Here is a 24,032-nt window from a genome sequence, read left to right as displayed (position 1 = left end):
CAATATCCTACAGTTATATGGTGTCAATGGGGCATTATATCAAGCAATACTTAGTCTTTATTTGAGTTGTAAATCAGTAGTCAGGACTGAAGATAGTACAGGAAGATGGTTTAATGTTAAATCTGGTGTGAGACAATGATGTACATTATCCCCTCTGTTATTCATTATCTATATGGATCACATTATGAAGGAAAGTGGTATTAAACATGATATCAAGATTGGTGATGTTAATGTCAGCTCTTTGCTTTATGCGGACGATGTTATACTTCTAAATAAATCTGCTACAAGTTTGCAAGATTCCCTGACTAAATTGAATAACTGTTGTAATAGATATGGTATGAAGGTCAGCATTAAAAAGGCAAAGACAATGAAAATAGGTAGAATTGTTGAAAATGTCAACTGTGTTGTGAACGGGGAACCTGTAGAACAAGTAAGACATTTCAACTACTTAGGCACGATTTTTTGAAGATGGTAAATTAAATATGGAAATAGACAACAGAATCAACAAAGCTGGTATGGTAGGCAGTCGATTGAATAAATTCATATGGAATAAGAGAGAAATTAGTTGGAATACTAAATTAGCTGTATACAAGACAGTGTTCAAACCAGTTTTAACTTATCTGAGAGCTGGGTCAGAATTAAAACACTTGATCAAAGACTAGAGACCGCAGATATGAGAGTCCTAAGAAAGATTAGAGGCATGAATAGATGGCATCAATGGCAATATCATATTAAAAATGAGGATATTAGGAAAGAACTTGGCATTGTCAGCATCCAGGAATGCATTAGCAGAGCTAATCTCAGATGGTATGGTCACTTAAACAGAATGGGCGAGGAAAGATTAGCTAAACAAGTGTTCTCTGCCAGGTTGGCAGGAAAACGACCCAGAGGAAGACCAAGATATAGTGGATTGATACGGTACATAGTGCCTTAGACGATAGAAATATAAGATCTGATAATGTTGGAGTCTTGAAAAGTAACAGACTGATTTGGAGGAAAATTGTAGATAGGAAGTTAGTAATGATGTAAATTTTTCATGTAGTACTATCATATTCTGTACACCCCTTGTGGGTACATGTCAGCAATTTGATGATGATGATGATGATGATGATGATGATGAGTTTTATAGGATTAATGCTAAGGAAATGTTTCAGTACATTCCATAACTGTAAAGGACGAAACAGGGGGTCATCCCTGGAAATTGAGTAAGAGTAATTAGTAAGTGTATTTGAACTAGATTTTTTGCTGGGATAATGGTGAATGAGTAGAATAAGTTGGCAAGGTCTGTGAGTGCTTTGTCAGAGATGCCTGCTCAATAATAATAGTTACAATAACAATAATAATAAATATCTGAAGGTAGGAAAATTTTAAATTGTGAAGTAGTATGCTTTTGTGTTGATTCTAGCATGAGTGGTAGCTATTCAAGCAGAGCAGGCATTATTATTTTTTTATTTATTATTATTTTTTCTGGGGAAAGAATGATAGGAAGCACAACTAAGGCTATGGCGAGGAGTAAAGTGCAGAAGAATTGAACATGTTCATTGAATTGATTGGATGATCTGCAGTTTTCAAATACCAATTGAGAGAAATAATCTAGAAATGTTTAGGCAGATGATCCTCATATAATAATATGAGGATTGTTATTATTGTTTTTTTTTCTCTTTCTCAAACTTTAAAAATAAAAATAAAAAATTATACAAAAAATTCTGTATAATATTCATTGTTAATATTAGAAGAACATGTGTTGTAAATACATAATATAAAGGCAAAAAAGTAAAAAAAAAAAAAAAAATCAGCTAACGCCTGTTCCCGTATACGGGGAGCACCCGAGGCCATTTAGCCCTGTCTACCTTTTGGAGACTGAGTGGGCAGTTCAATCTCCACTGGTACCAATCAGAGATAGATGGCCAAAGGCCATCACTAATTAAGCAGTACACAGTGAAGAGAGATGGCTCAAATGTGCCGCCATCTCGTGGTCCCTAACCCTAACACAATATATTTAATGTCTGAAATAATGTAGGTTCTATGGTTGATTTTCTTGAGTTTACAGGACGAAAAACCCGAATTTCCTGGAGGAAAAAGCCGCTTGTCCGTGCCAGAGATCGACTAACTCGGGAACCGGTTGAAAAAAGGCCGAGAAAAATTTCCTCTAATCGCCGACTAGACTCGAAACCAAGTCTTCCTTCGTGTGGCCAAGCGCCGTGGTGTGCAAACGCCAAAAAGTATTGTTAAAAATTTTAATTGAAATCCAATGTAGGAATTGCAGCACTTAGTGCTGAACTCTGTAAAATTATGAGGTGCAGTGTCACACAAGATGAACTCTGTAAAATTATGAGGTGCAGTGTCACACAAGATGTTTATTGTATGTATAAATATTTTAGCAATCAATAAAATAAATACATATAAAAAAATTATTATTATTATTATTATTATTATTATTATATATTATTATAACTTAAGAAGTCACCAAAGAATATCGCTCTACAAGCTGAATACAAAAGAAAACAGAATCTTCTAACAACACATATTAGAACGGCAAAAAGAAACTACTACAGCAACAAATTAACAACAGCTCAGAACAACATAAAGGAAACCTGGCACCGGATTAATGAAATGCTGGACCATATACACAGAACCACTGCCTCAGAAACAATAAAACACAGCTTTGCTTGCGACCCCAAATCCCTGAAACAGTTGGTAAACAACTTTAATCAGCAATTCGTGAACTCTGTCCAAAAACTACGGGAAACAACCTTTCCTCACACAAACGCACATTCTCCACTAGGTCCACGAGCAACCCAGTCGATATGGTTCCCCACAGTAACAAAAGAAGAACTATCACTGGCAATTCAACTAATTAACTAACAAAGGAGCCGGGATAGATGGAATCAGACCAAAAGACATCAAGAAACACTCAACCAACCTATGTCCAGTTATACAAAAACTGCTAAATAAAATCTTCAAAACGGGACACATACCTGAAACACTAACGACAGCATTAATCACACCCATACACAAACATGGAAAAAGAAACATTATAAGTAATTACAGACCCATCGCCACATTGTTTGTAATCAATCAAATCATGGAGTGCATTGCAAACGCTCATACGTTGAAAAATTTCAAATCATACCCAAAACACAATATGGCTTTCAAAAAAATAAAGGAACAGCATCACTCCTGGAAGATTTCACAGACCTAATAAACACTGCATTGGACCAAAACAGAATAACATTAGTCATATTCACTGACCTAACAAAAGCATTTGACACACTAACACACTAAACCTTGTTAACGAAACTAACGCATATCAGAATTGGGGGTCGTCTACTCCAGTGGTTTAAAGCATACATGAAAAACAGGAAGCACATCACCCCTATAGGATTAGCATACAGCAAAGAGGTATCTGTCACCTGCGGAGTACTGCAAGGTGCTGTCCTATCTCCCATTCTGTTTAACATATACACACATGACATAAGCCATCTTCCCTTAAAAAGTAAAATTTCCAGTACGCAGATGACACGGCCATAGTATCCATTCACAACAACGCAAATATTGCTTACACAAATATGCAACACGACATCAATCAAATCACTAACTGGTTAACAGAAAACGGCGTATATATAAACCCTGGGAAAACAAAGCTAATAATATTCAAAAACCCCCCAAACCCTGCCCATAGAAACTAAACATATCACTATCCGACATTCACCCTCCTATACACAAAGCGCAGAACCTAAAACCCCAACCATCACAGGTGAAAACAACACACTATCTCAGACTTCACTTTGATGCTGATCAAAGTTGGAATTGCCATATAATCTACCTACACACCAAGCTTAGGATAATAGCAAGCAAACTATACCAATGAAAAAACATAGCCTTGATACACATAAAAATACTAATCTATAAAGCATTATGTGAAAATATTTTAAGATACGCAATCACATCATATGCATTCTGCACAAACTACAGATTTAACAGGTTACAATGGTTGCAAGATAAAATGGTAAAACTGATATTCTGGGAGCAACCCACACTTATGCAGGCAACACGGACAGAACACAAAATATTCAAGGTGAAACACTTATGCCACTACACAGTCATGTTAAAACATTACTACAGCCCAACCTATAGAGTAACCAGAACAACATATCAGATAACAAGACTACAGTCGACAAACTACGTAACATATAAGTACAACAATCCATATGGCAAAGCCACCTGAAACTTCTACGTACCTGACATGATAAACAAAGTGCCGTTCGACGATAGAAACCTTAGAACATACAGAGAGCTGAAATAGACACTATATAAATATTATAGCGAGAATGAAAATTAGAGAAATTCCTGTTTCTCTCTCCCTCACACACACACAAAAATCTATAACAAACCCCTCTCAAAAAATACCACTACAAGGACACATACAAATACACCATGTCCAAATCCAACCCTACTTTCAAAAAAAAAAGTTAAACTGTGTAATAGCAGCTGGAGCCTTCCAAGCACGTACCAACAAACTGTAAAATCAACATCTGGCTTGCGACCAGTACAGAAACGTAACCATGAAACCACCGCCATAAATTATCTTCCTCAGATAAGCTCTGCAAAGCTTCGAGAAAGAAATCAGAAATCCCTCCCAAATTATTATTGTTATATTAGCTATTCATTAAAAAAAAAAAATTATCATCACTGTATAATCATCACTGTTAATATTAGAATCTGTGTTGTAAATGCATAATACAGAGGCAAAGAGTGTTATTAAAATTATTAACTGAAATCCAATATAGAAAAATTTTGTCAAATTATACTCAATGAATTGAGTATAATTTATACTCAATTATACAAAAATTATACTCAATGAATTACACATATATACTATTGTATATATGTGTAAATATTTTAGCAATGAATAAAAATATTATTTATTTAAAAAAAAAAAAATTATTATTATGGGCAACTCCAATGAGTCCTTAGACTCATCAAGGGAGGCCCTAAACATCATGTCAAGAATGACTATTCAGCATTCGCACAGCATCATACTTTGCTTTGAACTCATTTACAGTCATGGCACCCACAACAAACTCTGGCAGCTTATTCCACTCATTGACCACTCTCCCAGTAAAAAACCTAGTTCTAACACCCTTACTGACTACATGCTTGCTCACTTTCCATGGATGGACCTAGTTCTCCCACCGCCAGGCCTGTTCTGAAAAATTTCCTCTGAATTAATCATATAAAACCCCTTCAGTAATTTGAATGTCTTAATCATATCACTCCTCTTCTGCCTATCAACCAATTTCTGTAACACAGATCTTCAACCTGTTTTCGTAAGGTTCATTCCATAAACCAGCTATCTATCTTCTTGGTCACTCACCTCTGGATCCTCTCTACATCCTCCCTATCAAGAAGAAACCCTGGTGCCCAGAAGCATTATCCTCATATTATTATATGAGGATAATAATAATGGTTGACTTTAAATATGGAAGCATGAAATGACATGTGAGTAAAGAGATTGAATGCCTTGAGCTACTTAGAGACAACCACTTTATGCAGCATGTAGTTAAAACATGTGCAGCACAAGTTTTTGATTTAATACCATTTTCTTGTATACCATTAGGAGGGTGATCATATGGGCTTAATATGGGTAGTGACTAGGTAGGTAAAAGTTTGATGTAACAAAAGAGATGTGTGGAATTACAGAGCAGGAAGACTATGATAAATTAAGGAAACAGATTGATGATGTGCAGTAGCTTGATCAGTTGAAGGGGAGAGAAATTAGCAGTGCCTTCGACTTGGTACGAAATTATTATTATTATTATTATTATTATTATTATTATTATTATTATTATTACACCCTCCATGGAGTCAATAGACTCATTGTGGTAGGTTCATTCAACTGACAACATATTTATCATATAGAATCTTAAAATCCTTAACACTCCTTGTATTAACAACACATTCTGGTAATGCATTCCATTCACTGACAGTTCTCCATGTAGAAAATCTACTCCTCACACCCTTCTTCACAACACTTTTACATAACTTCCAAGAATAACCTCTGGTTCTTCCTCTCTCACCTTCTACTCTTTTTATAATATTATTATTACCCCCAAGACCTCATGGAGTCAAAGACTCATCTAGGAGGTCCCTTTATCACACACACAGCTCATCATACCGTGTCTTAAACACACTCAAATTTCTTGCAGACATCACACTATCAGGCAAGGCATTCCACTCATTTACAACTCTGCACGAAAAAAACCTGCCTCTCACACCCTCTTTATACAGTTTCCAGGGATGACCTCTGGCTGTCCCCTGATCTCCCACTATTTTCTGTAGAACTACTCCAACATTGATCCTATAACAACACCCTTACCAACAATCTTGCCCTGCTTCCACTCATTAGGAACTTGACCAAGTGCAAGACAGTTATTAAAAAAATATGTCAAGGCAGGTGTCAACTCTCTGGCACATTCCTTCAGAATATGCGGTGATATATTATCAAGTCCCACAGACTTATTAACATCTAGTTTATTCATGCACCTCTTGCTCACTTACAGTCAGTCTCTCTTCCCCATCATCCACTGCTATCAATCTCTCCATGAAGTCACATTCACAAGCAGTGGCGCACTCAGGATTTAATCTTGGAGGGAGCCGAGCACTCAAGATTTAATCTTGGGGGGGGGGGGGGAGTTGAGTAGACTATTTGAGAATACACACTACACATTGAATACGACCTATGACCGATTATCTGCAGTGATCGCCAATACATAATACCCGTCCTCTGGCAAACTAGCGCTCGGTCTGCAAAAGCACTACTTCGTTGCCTTGCGTTCACAGCGGCCGTGATTCCGAAAGCTATAGGGTATTCTCACCTTATGTGACTGCTAATTCATAAGTAGTATAGAAATAGAAAAACAACACAACATAAATATAAAAATGAATTTTAATTAGGAAAAGATTTTTGGAAAATTTTCGAGTATATTTTCTTTTTACTTTTGGAGGGGCCAGGGCCCCCCTTGGCCCTCCCCTGGGTGTGCCACTGTTCACAAGATTGAAAGACCTTTATGAACTGCTCAATAAGTATCTCTACCACACTTTCCTCAACAGCTGTCTTTATACCATTTTCTCCAATCAGTGACATCCTTCCATAATCATTCTTTCTTTTGCTGGCTACATATCGAAAGAACTCCTTAGGATTCTTTTATGGCTTCATTAGCTAACTGCTGTTCATACCTCTCTTTAGCTACCCTAACCTAAGTCACCCTCCTTGCCTGGTCTTTGTAGACCTCATGGAATTGGTTATTTCCACTTCTCTTATGCTGCCTCCACAATGCCCTTTTTCTCTGTATCGGTTGCTTAATCTCTTTATTCATCCATCTCACACCTACCTTATTTAACCTTCTCACCCTTGGAATACATTTAGACATTGCATCTACTAGTAGTTTTTGAAAATCCCCCAAGCTACATTGATCTCTTTTCCAGCTAACTCTTCATTCCACGCTACACCCGCAAGCTGTCTCCTTAGCTCTTCCCTTGTAGTTCCACATATACCCTCTTCTCACAGAGGTCCTTGCACCTGGCAACTACCCAGGTAATCACCTCATGGTCACTCTCACCAATTGGTGGATGATTTGACACCTCATTTATGATTATATCCTCTGATTAGATGACCAAATCCAAGACCCTCAATCCTCGTGTTCCCTCTGTTACATACTGTCTGAGGTAGTTATCTCTCAAAAACTCAAGAAACTCATTTTCTTTACTTCCAGTTGCTATCTCATCGTTTTAGTCTATATTGCCATAATTAAAATCGCCCATAATGATCACCCTTTTCTTATTTTCTTGGCAATTTGATTATACTTGGGTGAACAGATGCAATTAGCACAACCATTTCATCTGCCTTGTTTCTTATACTTCTATCATTTGTATACAAACACAACAGCTCATTTCTGGATCTACAACTAGTTCCACTGATACCACTCACTCGATGTGATCTCTCCATGCTTGGTTGGAGCCATTTCCCTTTCTCCTTCTTCATTTTAGAACTCTTTTCAATTCCAACTGTTTCCTCTTGATCTCTGGTCATCCCATTCCTTTCCTGCCTACACATGCTCTCACCTCCTCTTGGAGCATCCACCTTTCTCACGCCGAGTACCTCTGTCCACCCGAGACCCCCCGTTTTCCTGCTCCTCTTGCACACCCATTCTGTCATTTTCTATACTCGTTCCACTCACTTCCCCATTCATAACCACCTCTTCCATCTCTCCTGTCTTACTCTCCTACTTTTCCACATCACTTCCCACTTACTCTGATTCATTCTCTCTACTCATTTCTCTACCTTCCAGCAGCAGTCTCTCCAAGCGACTCACACCATAACCACTCAAATGCAGTCCATCTTCTCTGGATTAATCTGATAAAATCCTCTCACTAACTTAAACATCTCTATCATATCACTTCTCTTCCTCCTGTTCACAAACTCTGCAATTCATATAAATATATTTCTTCAAATTCTCTCCATATCCAGCATTCCAAAATCCTGACATTGTCTTAATCACTTGCCTCCAGACCATCTCCAATGTCTCCACATCACATTGAAAACCAGGTGACCAAATCTGAGCACAATAGTCCAAGTGTGGTCTGAGTGCCTTATACAGTGGTACAGCCACTTCCTTATCCTTAAATGTAGAGTACTTCTCATCTTATTATTATTATTATTCCTCAAATAAGCTTAATAAAAAAGCTTCTAGGATGCAAGGCTGAGAAATTACATCTCAACCCAGATCAACAAAAAGAGGAAAAAAAATCCATATATTATATTTAAGTGCTATAGTTACATCACTTAAATACATTAAAGCAAAAATTAACGCAAAAATATATATTAACTTATTATTATTGTATTAATGTTGTAAAAAATGCAATATTATTCAACCGCAACTATAAATTGCAAACTATGAGTCAGATGTTTTATAGAAATGAACCATTATCTGCAGCACTTAGTTGCTGTACTTTGTAAAATAACATTGTGAAATAATATCACTTAAGATGATTATTGTCTCATCTCTCATCTCATCTCATCTCATCTTATTGTATATATGTAAATATTTTTGAGATCAATGAAAAAAAATTATACAGGCACCTCCATGGAGTCCGAAGTTTGATATATTACATTTCATACCTTTCCTTGAACCCATTAACTGAAAAAGCACTCACAACTGACTCTGGCAATCCGTTTCACTCATTCACCACCCTCCAAGCAAAAAATCTAGTCCTCACACCTCTACTGACATATTTATTCAACTTCCAGGAATGATCCCTTGTTCTGATCCCTCTAGAAAAGTGCTGAAACATTTCCCCTGTATCTATCCTATAAAATCATTTAAGCAACTTAAATGTTTGTATCATATCCCCTCTTTTTCTCCTATCAATCAACTTCTGCAGCCAACACAGCTTCAGTCTATCCTCATATGGAACATTCCAAAGGCTACTCACCATCTTGGTCACTTGCCTCTGAATCCTCTCCACCGCTTCCTCATCCCAAGAAACCAGGAAACCAGACTTGAGCACAGCAATCCAGATATTACTTAATATTATTACATTATTACAATAATATTATGTAATATTACTTAATATTACTATTAAGTAACATCTATAATATTATTACAGATGAGTAATGGAATTATACAGGAAATCAGCAATGCCTGGGACAGTCTGAATTATTTACTTATGGCAATGTCAGATTGTATTCCTAAGGATAAATAAAGCAGGGGTGAAGTGGATGAATCATGGAATTATGCAGAAGCTTCTGAGAAACAATATGTTAGGGAGGAGATATAAAGATCAGGGCACCCTCAGCATTATGAGGAATATGCCTAGAAAGATGAGTGTAGTGAAAAAAGAGAAATTTACCTATGCTGAAGCAGTAAAGCAGAATCTTAGAGAATTTTACAGAGAAGTGGCTTTCTTGCAGGGAGGTGGTGAATGCATTTTGTCATGTGTCTTTGATATCATGTGTCTTTTTTTTTACTATGCCATACTCTAAATAAAGAAATAATTAAAAACCCACCCACGATACTAATGAACTATAATTGTCACAATAAAAAACAGCATTTGTCGAAATCTGACTTTCTTGCTAATCTTCCTTTAATCCCCAGGCAATTTCAGGTGGATAATCTTAAATCTTCCAGGGCAAATGCAGGGGAAGGGTATAAATACAGTCTAATTGTGATTTTTTGAGTTTATTTTCATGCTCTCTTTCAGTAAGTGAATTTGACTTTAAGTGCTCATTAAAACAGCCCTTGGTATTATGGCAGAAGCAAATATAAAATGTAAAAATTTATCTTTTCAAGAAAAGCAAAGAATTTTGAGTGCTATGATAAGTTGCCCAAAATGAGTCAGTGTAGTTGCAGCTGTACATTTTAAAATTTCACAACCACTCTTGTGTAAGATCTTAAAAAAACATCAACCATTGAAACTTCATCTCTTACTAATAAGAACATGGATCGGAAGAGAGCCCAATCTGGTAAGGATATTCAAGTTGAATCAGCATTAAAAATTTGGTTTAGTAATGTTTGTGAATGAATGCTCCGATTAATGGGCCTTTGATCCATCAAAAAGCAGAACTTGCAAAAACGATGGACAAAGAAAATTTCACTGCAACTGATGGATAGTTTAACAGGTGGAAAAAGTGAGAGAATATTGTACAAGTGTATGCATGGTGAAGAAAAAAGTGCTGATTTTTTATCTGCTGATGTGTAGATTTAAAAGCTCGTATGATGCAAAGTATTATGTGAGCTTTTAAAGCTTATTAACGCAGGGAAATTTGTGCGAGAATTATAGCTGAACTTAATTATATAAAAGACCAATCTGATACAAGTGCAATTGCAAAAAAGATTTCCCTTCTTGATGCATTGCATTTGGTAGCAATGTCTTGGAAGCTAGTCTCAGAGAAGACTATTAAAAACTGCTTCCAAAGAGGTGGATTTTTTATAGGTTTTTATTTCTGGGAAAATTCCAGTGTTGGATTTTTCAAAACAAACTCTGAAACTCTTTCTTCCAAAGAATTTGAATATCATACAAATGAAATTTTTGATAAAACCCCAGATGGTATGTCAAAAGAAGAATTTGAAAATTGGTCGAATATTGATAACAATGTTGAAGTGTGGCTACAATGACAGTGTCAGAAATATAAGCTGCTTCCAATGAGAACTTTAAATTAATAGAAGAACGTGAACCTAATACAAGTATAGAATAACAAATTTTATAAACTGCTCCAACCAATGCCCAGATGCAAAAAGCTGTACGAATACTTCGTTGCAGTGTGTGTGTGTGTGTGCAACACAGAGCGACAAACTTTGAAAGGAATTATGAGTATGAGCAATTTATTCATGAATTACTATATTCAAACACACAACATAAAATACTAGATAAGTTTTTAAAATAAATTTTATGTTGTAAATTAAATTAAATAATGTTCATAACAATAAATTGAAATAAATGATGCAATTTTTTATATCCTTTGCTTAATGTTATGAGCCAATTATTGTTATCAAAAAGCAGCTGTCTCAAACTAATCACAATAAGCGGCGTCTACTGTATTTCCTTTCTTAATGCTCATATGATCACTATGGACCGTTAGTTAGGCTGCATCTTTTGCACATGCTAAATTTGGTTCTCTCTTGTCATGAGCTTTTGTAAAACACAAATAGATTAATTACTTGTATTCATTCATATGCATTTTTAGTATGCTCCATGGGAAACTGAAGATAAGTTGAGGAGTTAATATTGGCATCTCTTTCTTCTCTTCTCTTCTCTTCTCAGTTCTGAATACACTTTATGCTTTGTATACTTAGGAGGTTTCTTGCATGAATTTTTATGTTATTATTATTATTATTATTATTATTATTGTATCTTCCATCCTCCATGAAGTCAGTAGACTCATCGCAGGAGGTTTGTTCAACTGACAACATATTTATCATACCAAAATTATGTTTTTAGAATCAATATAAAGAAATTATATTTTGACAAAATAAAAAAAATAAAAAATTATTTTGGCTACAAAATAAGATTAATCCTATCCTGAATATCTTTATTTTAGGTTACAATTTCTTGATTACTTATTATTATTATTATTATTATTATTATTATTATTACAGTATGCTTGAATAGTCTCTAAAGATAAAACGTGTGTATCTTCTTCTTCTGTTGGCCATATTTGATTATGACAAAATAGTCATAATCAACAAAAACAGTCAAGTGTACTGATGAATATGCTCTAACATGCATAAACAAGTCAGAATTAGGATTTCATAAATAAAATTGACAATTAAATGCCAGATGAGTCTTTGACTCCATTTGGTCTTGGGTAATAATAATAATAATAACTTTTTTTTTACTTGTCAACAAAAAATTTTCACTCATCATGGATTAGCAGGTATTTTTTTTTTCTAGCCCTATATATCATCATCATTATTATTTCTTAGCATCTCCATGGAGTCCAAGACCTATTGTGGGAGACCCACTCTAACCATTGTTCACATGATAACTATTATACCTCTCCTTGAGCTTATTCACTGATAAAGTACTCACAACCACTCATTCACCACCCTTCAAGCAAAAAATCTAGTTTTAATGCATTTGCTAACTACTCTCTTAATTTCAAGTTGACTCTTTGTTTTCTCCCTTCCTGCCATGTACTGAAAAAAGTCTTTGGTGCCAACCTTATAAAATTCCTTTAATAATTTATGTGCGCTCATGTTTCCTTTTATTCAGCTAGTTTTTGAAACTCACAGACCCTCAATCTGTTCTTATAAGGATTCTTTCATAGATCTGCCAGAATCTTAATCACTCTCTTCTGGATCCTCTCTACCACTTCATCTCCTGTAGAATCCAGAGGACTGTATCTGCTACAGTAGTCCAGATGTGGCCTATTAAAGCCTTATGAAGGGATATAATAACCTCTTTATCTCTGCTTGTCAGTGTTTGTGTTATTCATCAGCCATATAATCTGATGTGCTATGTTGGCTGCCTTTGCAATATGTCCTCTAAACTTCTCCCTCCCTGTCCAATAACCCCCAGATGCATGGCCTCATCAATTTCTTCAGTTTATTTCCATCGACACAGCTTGTGATCTCTTCATCTTTTCCCTTCACAAAATCATGTTGCCTCCCTATGAAGAATCACATTCCTGTCTATCCAGGCTTGAAGCCCATTTCTCAGTATCTTAACCACAATTCCTGATCCTGAGATACTTACCTATTATTTGCAACTTCTGTCTGGAGGATCCTTTATTCAGTAAAACTATTTTGCTCTCTTTCTACTCTCTTGGTGCTCCAACATGCATGTGTGTACATGCACACACACAAAATTTCTTGTAATAATATTGATATTAGTCCATAAATTATTATTATTATTATTATTATTATTATTATTATTATTACATGACACCTCCAAGGAGTCCAAAGACTCAAGAGAGGGCACCTACTTCCGCATCTCTCTGTTTCCACCATGATCACCAACCATACTGCCACTACCATCATCATCATCATCGACACCAATGCCATCTACTGCCCACTGCCACCACTAGTACCACTAAATACATGTATTTAAAACAGTTTATATACTTTATTTGTGTTTAGAATTTCATTTCTAATTATTTTAAACATTGATTTAAATCTGTTTCAGAAAGATCACATTACACTTGCTCTCACTTCTGCATTGACAAAGTTTAACCCACCAGTATGCAAGTTTCAGTATAAACTAAAATTTGTACCTGTTTTACCTCCTGATTGCACAGATCCACATGTTCTGTTTGATTATGATTCAAGGTAAGATTGAATGTTATTCAGAGTAAAAATATTAGTTGATTTAATGTGTAATTCATATACTTATTCAAGTAAATAATATTGCTATGAAACTGCTTTGTGTGCGTGTGTGTGCGTGTGCATGCGTGTGTGTGAATGAGTGAGAGAGAGAGAGAGGGATAAAATGAGTGAGTGAGTGAATTTTGCAGGTATTTAAACATAACTTAAAATGTTTTTCTGAGACTTAAATGTAGTTTATACTGAAATTAAACCAGCAAATATAGTTGGTATTGAAATTATTTAGAACAGAACATTTTATGTACCAACAGTTCTGTTTGGACAGAAGTTAATAATTAAACAAATACATCCACCTCTAAATTATCCATCTTCAAATAACTAAACTTTCAATTAACTGATCCTTGAATGGGTTAACTGGTAATTAGTTTATGGAATTAACAACGCATATACAGTATATTAATTAAAGGTAACTTTAATGAATAACTTCTATATTTCGGCAACGTCACATTGCCATCTTCAGGAACATAAAGATATGGTATGTGCACACAGGCACTAACACAAAGCAAATGAGGAAGAAAGCAAGAAACTAATATTGTTCCTAAAGTCCTAATGGTGCCCTCTGGCAGGCTAATTTGGTAGTCTTTGCAGTTGGGCTGAAGTTCTCATAATGTAAGTCTCCCAAATTTGGGGTAGTTTCATGCACCCAAATTTGTTGAGGTTAGGAACGTTTTTTAGAGCTGCTGAAGATTCTTTGAATAATCTTTCGTATTTAAACTTGCTGCGATGAATTAGTTTTGTTTTCTTCCAACGAATTTTATAATGGGTATCTAAGGCATGGTCTGCCAGCCCAGAGCGGCTGTACTGGTGAAACTGGATGTAGTCTTTGTGTTCTGAAATCCTGATATTTGTTGTTCTGCCTGTTTGGCCAAAGTAGGACAATTTGCAGCTGCAAGGGACCTGGTATACACCAGGTAGGTCTAGGGGAAGTGGTTGGTCTTTGGTAGAGTGGATAAGGGATGCCAACTTTTTATATGGTCTTAACAGGAAGTAAGGTCATATTTTTGAGGATATTGGTTATTTTCTCAGAGGTGCCCTGGATGTAGGGGATGGTGATAGACTTGGTGTAATCTTTATTGTGGAGGGGGGGGGAGGGGGTTGTGGTTTACTGGTTTTAGTATTTTTTGGATTTTTTTGGGGTTATAGCCATTGGCTAAGAAAGGCCAAATAGCAAACACATCATCCACATAACAAAGCCAAATAGTGGGTTTTTGTGGGGCGGAGTTTAAGGCTTTCTCTTCAAATGTCTCCATAAAGAAATTGGCCAAGGGTGGGGAAAACGGTGAACCCATGGCTGTCCCCTCTATCTGTTTGTAGAACTTTCCTTGCCAAACGAAATAGCCTGAGTTCATTGTGAACTGAAATAGGGCTGAGATATCGGGAAGAAACTTGGCTTGGATGAACTCTAGGGTTTATTTGAGTGGGACATTAGTGAATAGGGAGGAGACGTCAAAACTGACCATTATGTCAGTGTGTTGGAGTGTGAGGTTTTCTATACTGGCTTTAAAGTGGGCTGAGTTTTTTATGTGTGATGGTGTGTTGCCAGTGTAGTGTGTGAGCGTTTTGGCTAAATGTTCGGCTAATTTATATTCTAATGCGGATGCACTCACCCGTGATCTATGGTCGATACTTTATGACGTCTCATGCGCATCGGCAAAAAAAGAATTCGAAAAAATACGAAGTCGGCACTTGAAAAAATACGAAAACCTGACAAAGAATTCTACTTCTTACCACAGCCACCACTCAACACTGTAGTCAACCTCTCGTGGCAGTTTTAAAGCCTGAAGCACTCACCGCACTTTCACATGGTCACAATTTCGCCCTAGCTCCTAAAAGAATACCTGCCGAAGAAATCATGATCCAGATAGAACGTGGGATTCGCAACCTGCCTAACCATATCGCTAACAATGTTAGACTGGATGTAATCGGTGTTCTCACTAAAGCCAAACCTCCAAAAACGAATATGCAGCCCTACAAGAATTGAAAAACAACAAAAAAATAGTAATCACCAAGGCGGATAAGGGAAACCGCCACTGTGGTGCTCAATCAAAAAGACTACAAAGGTAAGCTAACTGCTTTAGTACTAGACCGTAAGACTTACCTCCCCATTGAATATAATCTGACCAGCTCTCAGATTAGAACTCTCCACAGACTCCTTAAGAAGGTCACTTTTTGGCCTGTGGAAGTCACCAACAAAGTAAAACCTTATAACTCTAGACCCCCCCCCCCCGATTATATGGACTCCCAAAAATACATAAACAAAATGTGCCATTGCGTCCCATAGTGGATGTCATTGATTCCCCCACATATAAATTAGCCAAAACGCTTACACACTACACTGGCAACACACCATCACACATAAAAAACTCAGCCCACTTTAAAGCCAGTATAGAAAACCTCACACTCCAACACACTGACATAATGGTCAGTTTTGCCGTCTCCTCCCTATTCACTAATGTCCCACTCAAATAAACCCTAGAGCTCATCCAAGCCAAGTTTCTTCCCGATATCTCAGCCCTATTTCAGTTCACAATGAACTCAGGCTATTTCGTTTGGCAAGGAAAGTTCTACAAACAGATAGAGGGGACAGCCATGGGTTCACCGCTTTCCCCACCCTTGGCCAATTTCTTTATGGAGACATTTGAAGAGAAAGCCTTAAACTCCACCCCACAAAAACCCACTATTTGGCTTTGTTATGTGGATGATGTGTTTGCTATTTGGCCACATGGCTCAGACACACTCCACTCCTTCCTAACACACTTAAACAACCAACACCCCAGAGTCCAGTTCACCTTAGAAAAAGAGGAAAACAACACCCTCCCCTTCCTAGACACTTTAATCACCCGCCAGCTTGATGGATCTTTGGTTTTCTCTGTTCACAGAAAACCCACCCATACTGGCAGATACATTCACCAGCAGTTCCCCCTCCCACACAACAATATGGGGTTATAAAAACACTATATAACAGGGCAAAATTAATCTGCTCAGATGACAAGGCCCTAACTACTGAACTAAACCACATCCTCAACACTTTCTTAGCCAATGGCTATAACCCCAAAAAAATCCAAAAAATACTAAAACCAGTAAACCACAACCCCCCCCCCCTCCACAATAAAGATTACACCAAGTCTATCACCATCCCCTACATCCAGGGCACCTCTGAGAAAATAACCAATATCCTCAAAAAATATGACCTTACTTCCTGTTACAGACCATATAAAAAGTTGGCATCCCATATCCGCTCTACCAAAGACCAACCACTTCCCCTAGACCTACCTGGTGTATACCAGGTCCCTTGCAGCTGCAAATTGTCCTACTTTGGCCAAACAGACAGAACAACAAATATCAGGATTTCAGAACACAAAGACTACATCCAGTTTCACCAGTACAGCCGCTCTGGGCTGGCTGACCATGCCTTAGATACCCACCATAAAATTCGTTGGAAGAAAACAAAACTAATTCATCGCAGCAAGTTTAAATACGAAAGATTATTCAAAGAATTAGCCTGCTAGAGGGCACCATTAGGACTTTAGGAACAATATTAGTTTCTTGCTTTCTTCCTCATTTGCTTTGTGTTAGTGCCTGCGTGCACATACCATATCTTTATGTTACTGAAGATGGCAATGTGACGTTGCCAAAATATAGAAGTTATTCCTTAAAGTTACCTTTAATTAATATACTGTATATGCGTTGTTAATTCTGTAAACTAATTACCAGTTATGTCTGACCAACATATAAGCCTTGCTACTAGAACCTTGAATGGGTTATTGTCAATCATTGGACCACCAAGTTAATTTTCCACTGTGCCAAGGCTGTACTTCAGAGATTAATTTATATTGAGAATAGAAAAATGTTGATTATCTAAAACATCAGAATTAATGAATTACAAAAGATGTAAGGATAGTAAGAAATGAGGCAGTGAATGAGTGCCAGAATAAATTATTATTATTTTTTTTTTTTTTGTCACTGGTCCACTATTGAGTATCACGAGACTCATAAGTCATACCAGATGGAAAGAACTGTGGATGAATAAAAAAGAATGAGAATATTGAAGTGTACATGAAGTGTGATGATAAAATGGAGTATCTGAAGAATGAGTAAAGTGATTGAGAGGAAAGGAAATGAGTGAAAGTACTTATAATGGTAATAAAGTGTAATGTTAGAAACACCTAAATGAGAGTAGGTAAGAATAAGAGTGAAATAATGTATATACATTATATGTATATGCTGAAATTGAGCATTTAAAGATGTGATTGACCAATGTGGATGAATGAGAAAAATTAATAGTGGGGATCATATGGCATTATATGTATATTCAAACATTTCAGGTATGATGTGTAATGGAATAAATAAAATGTTTTTTTTTATGGCATAGCAAAAGGAATATTCTGAAAATTTCTGTAGAATGAATGAATAGGTATCAGAATTAATGGTATGGTCAACAGATGACTTGGAAGGTGAGGGAAAAAATGTTGAAAGGGATTTGAGAAAGTTGCCATAGTGAGTGAAGGATAATAGCATAGTTGACCAAGTATGACAATAGGAAGTTGAGAAGGAGAGCAGAGATAGTGAACTATGTGAGACAAAAGGCATGAAACTTAATTTTATTATTATTATTATTATTTGACACCTCCAGGGAGTTCAAGACTCATCGAGGGAGGACACCTACTCTACAGCTCTGTCTCCACCACTCAACCGCATCATCTACACCAATGCCATCTATGTCCATTACCACTACCCCAACTAGTATTTTTCACAGACAATCACAAACATCCATGCCCACGGCAGGATTCGAACCCGCAGCCTTTGGACTGGAGAGCAGATACATTAACCACTCGGTCAACCAGGCTGGCTATTTTGCTGGCTTGGTTGGCCAGCAAATCTGCCCTCCAGTCGACGTGTGGCTAGTGTATGCTCTACAAGTAGCAGATTGTGAGTTTGAATCCCACTTTAGGCATAGATTTTCATGATTCTTTTGAGGTGGGAGATAACTTTCATAGCCGTGCGTGCGCGTGCAGGCATGCTAGAGCAGGATTTCCAGATTATGTAAAAAATAAGTAAAATATAAAATATATATTAAAAAAGTTAATAAAAATTAGAAAATGTCCTTAACCCACCCATGGTACTAATGTAACTATACGTTTGCAACCTTTCTTGGGTGGGACTCACATAAAAAAACAACAACAACCAAGGGATGACATGTAAGATATACAGATAAGAATAGAAAATAACAAAAATAATATATAAAGACAAAATTCATTTGTGAAATTCAATTGCATGAGTGATGTTCCAAAAGTAATGCCTCCAGTGTGATAGCTCCCCACCCCAAGGATGTATATCAGTGAAAAATAAAAGATATTTTGACGTCTCCACTTTATTGTCATACACTGTTTCTCAGTAATGATCTTCTTCTCTTTCATTGCACATTCTCCACTGTGTAACAAGTTTGTGAACGCTGTCATTGTAAAACTCTTCAGGTTGTTTTTGGAACAATTTTGTCTGTGTTGTAAGGAGTATATTTTAGAACTTTATATCCAATCTAGTTAATAGCCATGGGGTTTTCCAACGTTCCTCCACCATCCATTAGGATAGGTTGAGCCCTCTTAGTGAGGGATTAAGATTTATGACTGTGTGTTGCCAGTTTGCCTGTTCTGAGGGACGAAAAACTCTCTACCTCCGTAACTGACCTTTAGTCAAAAGAGACCAGATAAAGATTCCTCACGTAATACCTTTCTGATTAAAGGACTTTGTCTCTACTGACTGAGCTACAGAGGCTCTCAATTAATAGCCATTGTAATGAATGAACAACATCATTTGTCATGCAGCATCCTGTCAAATACCTTTTCAAAATCTAGAAATATTACTGTATATCCAATTATAAAACATAACTAGGTTATTGAAACAAGAATGTAATTTAAGAAACCTGGAGGGTGCTAGTGGGCCAAGCGCTACGGACGCGATTTGAAGAGCTCCTGATTCAGATAAGTTTTACTAGGAATAATTAAGTATATATGCGTAATTGTTTAAGTAAGAGCGGCTGTAAACGTTGTACGCTACCGATATTATTAGTGTGGGGGTTTTTTCCTTTCCTAAACTAAATACGAAATCGTTATTATTAGACCTAGTAACCTGCAGAGAAAAAAAAAACAAAATGGCGGCGGCATTGTCATTCCATGATTTTAATTTAGATTTTAGTCGTTTCGTTAAGTGTGAGGTCTGTTATATGTATTCCTTCGATTACATAAATGATTTGAGGATGTTTAGTGCGGATAGAAGAAGGGTGTGTGCGAAGTGTGACCTGAACGAGGAATTGATGACAGAAAGTGCTAGTACCAATTGTGTCGCGAGTGCACGTTTGAAAGAGAGGGATGGTGAGCAAGACAGGCGAAAAAATGTTAAAAAATCAGGAAAGAAGAAAAAGAGTGATTTGACAACCGTAACGGATGTTAAAAAGGATGAAAGTGAGGCGGAAAGAAACGAAATTGAGAGAACGAATGAAAGTAGAAATGGCGTGATGCAGAAATCGCAAGTAAAAAAAATCGAAAGAATGAATGATAGCAAAAAAAGAATGAATGATGGCGAAAGTTGGATGCATGTTGGAACGAAAGTACTGTAATAAAGAAAGATGAATGACGGTATAAGTGAGAAGAATGATAGCGAAAGTTGGACGCATGTTAGTCCGAAAGTACGGAAACAAAGAAAGATATGTGAGAAGAGTGATAGTGAAAGTTGGACGTATGTTGGACCGAAAGTACGGAAACAAAAGGATGAATGAGAGGGAAAGTGAGAAGATCGGGTCGAGAGTTAGAAAGTTAGAAAGATTTAATGATAGAGAGAATGTGTCGCGTAGTTCGGAAGGTGAATTGGATTGGATGAAGCAAGAAATGAAATGGATGCAGAATGAAATTAAGAGAATTCAGGTCAAAACTATTAAAATAAATCATGACGGCATGAAAGAGTTAACGAAAGATGACCGAGTGGCATTGTATGGCGACTCCATTATTAAAGGTGTGCTAGAGGATAAAATGCACAAGGTATGTTTTCCAGGCGGTAAAATGAGTAGAGTGATTGAGGCATTCAATATGAGGTGGGAGCGAGCAAAAGAGTTAATTGTATTAATTGGTACAAATAATTTGAGAGAGAACAAAGAGCATGTCAAAATGAATGTCAGGAGACTGCTTGGAAAGATAAAAGAGAATAGTGTGACGGGAAGGGTAGTCAGTGTGTTGCCTAGGTATGATTGTGGTGAAATGAGGTGGAGAGCAAGGATTATGAATGATATTCTGGCTGAAATGTGTGAAGAGATGGGAGTACAGTTTGTTAATGTGTGGAATGAGTTTGAGGGATGAAGTGAGCTGTATGGGAGCGATGGACTGCATTTGAGTGGTTATGGTGTGAGTCGCTTGAAGAGACTGCCACTATAAAATAGAGAAGTGAATATAGAGAATGAATCAGATTGAGAGGTGAGTGATGTGGAAGAGCAGGAGAGATTGAAGAAGTGGAAATTAATGGGGAAGTGAGTGGTATGAGTATAGAAAATGAGAGAATGGGTGTACAAGAGGAGCAGGGAAACAGGGAGGCTCAGGGTGGACAGGGGTACACAGCGTGAGAAAGGTGGATACTCCAAGAGTAGGTGAGAGCATGTGTAGGCAGGAAAGTAATGGGATGATCAGGGATCAAGAGGAAACAGATGGAATTGCAAAGGGTTCTAAAATGAAGAAGCAGAAAGGGAAATGGCCCCATTCCAGCATGGAGAGATCACATCGAGTGAGTGGTATCAGTGGAACTAGCTGTAGATCCAATGAGTTGTTGTGTTTGTATACCAATGCTAGACGTATAAGAAACAAGGCAGATGAAATGGTTGCACTAATTGCGTCTGTGCACCCAGAGATTGTCGGAATAAGTGAGACATGGTTAGATGAGGATGACATCCTGACAGGAATACAGATGGAAAGGTATGATGTGTTTCGTGAGGATAGAAGGGGAAAAAAGGGAAGGGGAGTGCTATTGATGATAGAGAAAGAGTTATATCCATACAAAGTAGAGATGTAAGAGCGAAATAGGGTCAGTGGTTTTGAGGCAGTATGCTGTGAGATAGGGGTGAATAGAATCAAATACTTGGTGGGATGTTGTTATAGACCTGGTAATGTGGATGGTGGTGATAGTGAAATGTATAGTCAAATAAGAAAAGGGTGATCATTATGGATGATTTTAATTATGGCAATATAGACTGGAATGAAGAGATTGCAATTGGAAGTAAAGAAAATGAGTTTCTTGAGTTTTTGAGGGATAACTACCTCAGACAGTATGTAACAGAGGGCATACGAGGATTAAGGGTCTTGGATATGGTCATCTCATCGGGCGATGTAATTATCAATGAGGTATCAAATCATCCACCAGTTGGTGAAAGTGACCATGAGGTGATTACCTGGGTGGTTGCCAGCAGTGAAGGACCCCTGCGAAAAAAGGGTATGTGTGGAACTACAAGGGGGGTGATTATGAAGAGCTCAGGAGACAGCTTGCAGGTGTAGCATGGAATGAGGAGTTAGCTGGAAAAGAGATCATTGCAGCTTGGGGGATTTTCAAAAAATATTTAGTAGATGCAATGTCTAAATGTATTCCAAGGGTGAGAAGGTTAAATAAGGTAGGTGTGAGATGGATGAATAAAGAGATTAAGCATGCAATACAGAGAAAAAGGGCATTGTGCAGGCAGCATAAGAGAAGTGGAAGTAACCAATTTCATGAGGTCTACAAAGACCAGGCAAGGAGGGTGACTTGGTTGGTGAGCTTTAGAGGTATGAACAGCAGTTAGCTAATGAAGCCAAAAAGAATCCTATGGAGTTCTTTCGATATGTAGCCAGCAAAAGAAAGAATGATTATGGAAGGATGACATTGATTGCAGGAAATGGTATAAAGATAGCTGTTGAAGAATGTGTGGCGGAGATAATTAATGAGCAGTTCATAAAGATCTTTCAATCTTGTGAATGTGACTTCATGGAGAGATTAAGAGCAGTTGATGATGGGGAGGAGAGACTGACTGTAAGTGAGCAAGAGGTGTTTGGGGAGTTGAGTAAACTAGATGTAAATAAGGCTGTGGGACTTGATAATATATCACCGCGTATTCTGAAGGAATGTGCCAGAGAGTTGACACCTGCCTTGACATAATTTTTTAATAACTGTCTTGCACTTGGTCAAGTCCCTAAAGAGTGGAAGGAGGGCAAGATTGTGCCACTTCCTAAAGGATGTGATCGAACTCAAGCATCAAACTATAGGCCTATCTGTGTGTCAGGTGTTGTGGTTAAGTTGTTGGAGAAGCTTGTGAGAACTAGGATCCAGAGTTGGGTTGACAACAATGGTATAATCTTTGATGGACAGCATGGATTTGCTAAAAGGATGTCATGTTTTAGTAATCTACTTACTTATTACAATAAAGTGACTGCTTCCTTGGACAGAGGGGAAGGATACACAGTAATATACTTGGATTTCACAAAAGCTATTGACAGAGTACCTCATGATAAGTTGACAGTCAAACTAGAGCAGATGAATTTGGATATTAGATTGCATTGGATTGGAGACTGGCTATCTGATAGGTATCAACAAGTTGTATATGGGGGTGCAATATCCAGGAAAAGGAAAGTCCCTAGTGGAGTGCCTCAGGGGTCCGTTTTAGGGCCATTACTATTTAACTTGTATATTAATGATATTGACAAAGATTTGGATGGAGATATTCAGTTGTTTGCAGATGATGCAAAGTTGGGATGAACCATAAAGAGTAGTGAAGATGTAGTGGCCTTACAAGAAGACTTGAATAAATTGAGTGATTGAGCTCGGAAATGGGGATGTGAGTTCAATGTTGCAAAATGTAAGGTTTTAAAATTTGGAAAACAAAGATGGCATGTAGAATTTATGCTTGGTGAGGATATATTATTGGAGGCAGAGGAAATAAGAGATCTTGGGGTGATAGTGGATAAGGATCTAAAATTTAGGGGACACATTGCCAAAATTGTGAAGACAACACAAAGGCTTCTGGGAATGATGTGGAGGACACTGACGTGTTGAAGTAGGGAGTTTCTTGTTCCGTTGTATAAGGCTTTGATTAGGCCACACATGGACTATTGTGCCCAGATTTGGTCACCAGGTTTTCAGAAGGAT

The 24,032-nt window shown here is 37.2% G+C and overlaps 1 protein-coding gene across 2 annotated transcripts in view; it reads left to right on the top strand.

The window, feature by feature from the left end:
• The window catches only part of LOC150103528 (uncharacterized), a 139,689-nt gene that overhangs the window by 13,543 nt on the left and 102,114 nt on the right, over positions 1-24,032 (top strand). For both annotated transcript variants that reach the window (XM_090398212.1, XM_090398211.1), the window contains exon 3: positions 13,687-13,829. In XM_090398212.1, coding sequence (XP_090254338.1) covers positions 13,687-13,829 — 143 coding nt within the window. The remainder of the gene's footprint in view (positions 1-13,686; positions 13,830-24,032) is intronic.

Source organism: Typopeltis vanoorti, chromosome 9, assembly GCF_054136105.1.
Source record: "Typopeltis vanoorti isolate ZY-2024b chromosome 9, IOZ_Tvanoo_1.0, whole genome shotgun sequence".
Lineage (NCBI taxonomy): Eukaryota > Metazoa > Arthropoda > Arachnida > Uropygi > Thelyphonidae > Typopeltis > Typopeltis vanoorti.
The sequence above is the reverse complement of the archived record's forward strand: the minus strand, read 5'-3'. Positions and strand labels throughout refer to the sequence as shown.